This window comes from Egretta garzetta, unplaced genomic scaffold (genome assembly GCF_000687185.1).
Source record: "Egretta garzetta isolate BGI_Z169 unplaced genomic scaffold, ASM68718v1 scaffold217, whole genome shotgun sequence".
Classification (NCBI taxonomy): Eukaryota; Metazoa; Chordata; class Aves; order Pelecaniformes; family Ardeidae; genus Egretta; species Egretta garzetta.
In genome coordinates, this window is record NW_009260395.1 from 1,619,803 (window position 1) to 1,620,718 (window position 916).

General features: G+C 35.9%; 1 protein-coding gene across 1 annotated transcript in view; it reads left to right on the top strand.

Annotated features, from left to right (window-relative positions):
- Window positions 1–916, top strand: part of ATM (ATM serine/threonine kinase) — a 79,736-nt gene that overhangs the window by 51,564 nt on the left and 27,256 nt on the right. Inside the window, 2 exon segments of the mRNA XM_035898507.1 lie at window positions 886–914; window position 916. The exon segment at window position 916 is cut by the window's right edge and continues 113 nt beyond it. Coding sequence (XP_035754400.1) covers window positions 886–914; window position 916 — 30 coding nt within the window.

The window sequence follows — 916 nt, forward strand, 5'->3', positions numbered from 1 at the left end:
CTGCCCCCTACCTTCACATCCTCAACTAGTTCTTCTTTATTTGCGAGCACAAGGTCCAGTAGCACTCCACTTCTAGTTGGCTCCTCCACCACCTGGATCAAAAAGTTATCGTCAATGTTCTGGAGGAACCTCCTGGACTGTGCGCATGTAATTGATTATTTTTTGTCATCTCATTCTTTAAACCTCTCCATTATCTTACTGAAACTGTGGTATTTCTGATTGAATAAATAAATAGAATTGATGTTGTCTTATTTTGATCCCTTAGAAATATGTTGCTTTTTTACCCTAAAAATATTTACACTGGTTCTGCAATAACATCACCCAGGTATATCTGTGTTTCCCCTCATTTAGTTTTCCTGTGGTACTTTTTTTTCCTACCCCAAATTATTTAGCATCATTGTTAAAATTCCATTGTGTTTCTCCTTTGTAATGGTTGCACACATAACCTGAATAAGTGGTCACAATTATAAAGTCATTATGGTCTTCAAAAAGATAGGAGTTTAGGAGTTGTAAGAAACTTTCAAATCCCCACCAGGAAAAATGGTTCATTAAGAAGTAAAACCACTTTTGGCTTACTGCCCAGGAATGATGGAATGGAGAAGTGTGAGCAGATAGTTCATTTGAAACATGACACGGAAATTTATTTCAAAGAATGCCAGCCACAGTAGTAATGATACCGTTTTCCAGGGTTGCAAGTATCATTAGTGTGATCAGTAGTCTTAATAAAAAGGTTTCTTCTTATATAGTGTTGAGTTTAGAAATGCTTACTGTTTTTCCTTACCCCCAAATGCTTCTGTTTCCAAAGGTTAAACAAAGCCTTTAAAAAAAAACAGTTCAGTTTATTAAAGAAGGAAAACCAACTTTCAGTAACTTTGTTAATTCCAGGCTTTGCAGAATTTTGGACTTTGCCAAACTC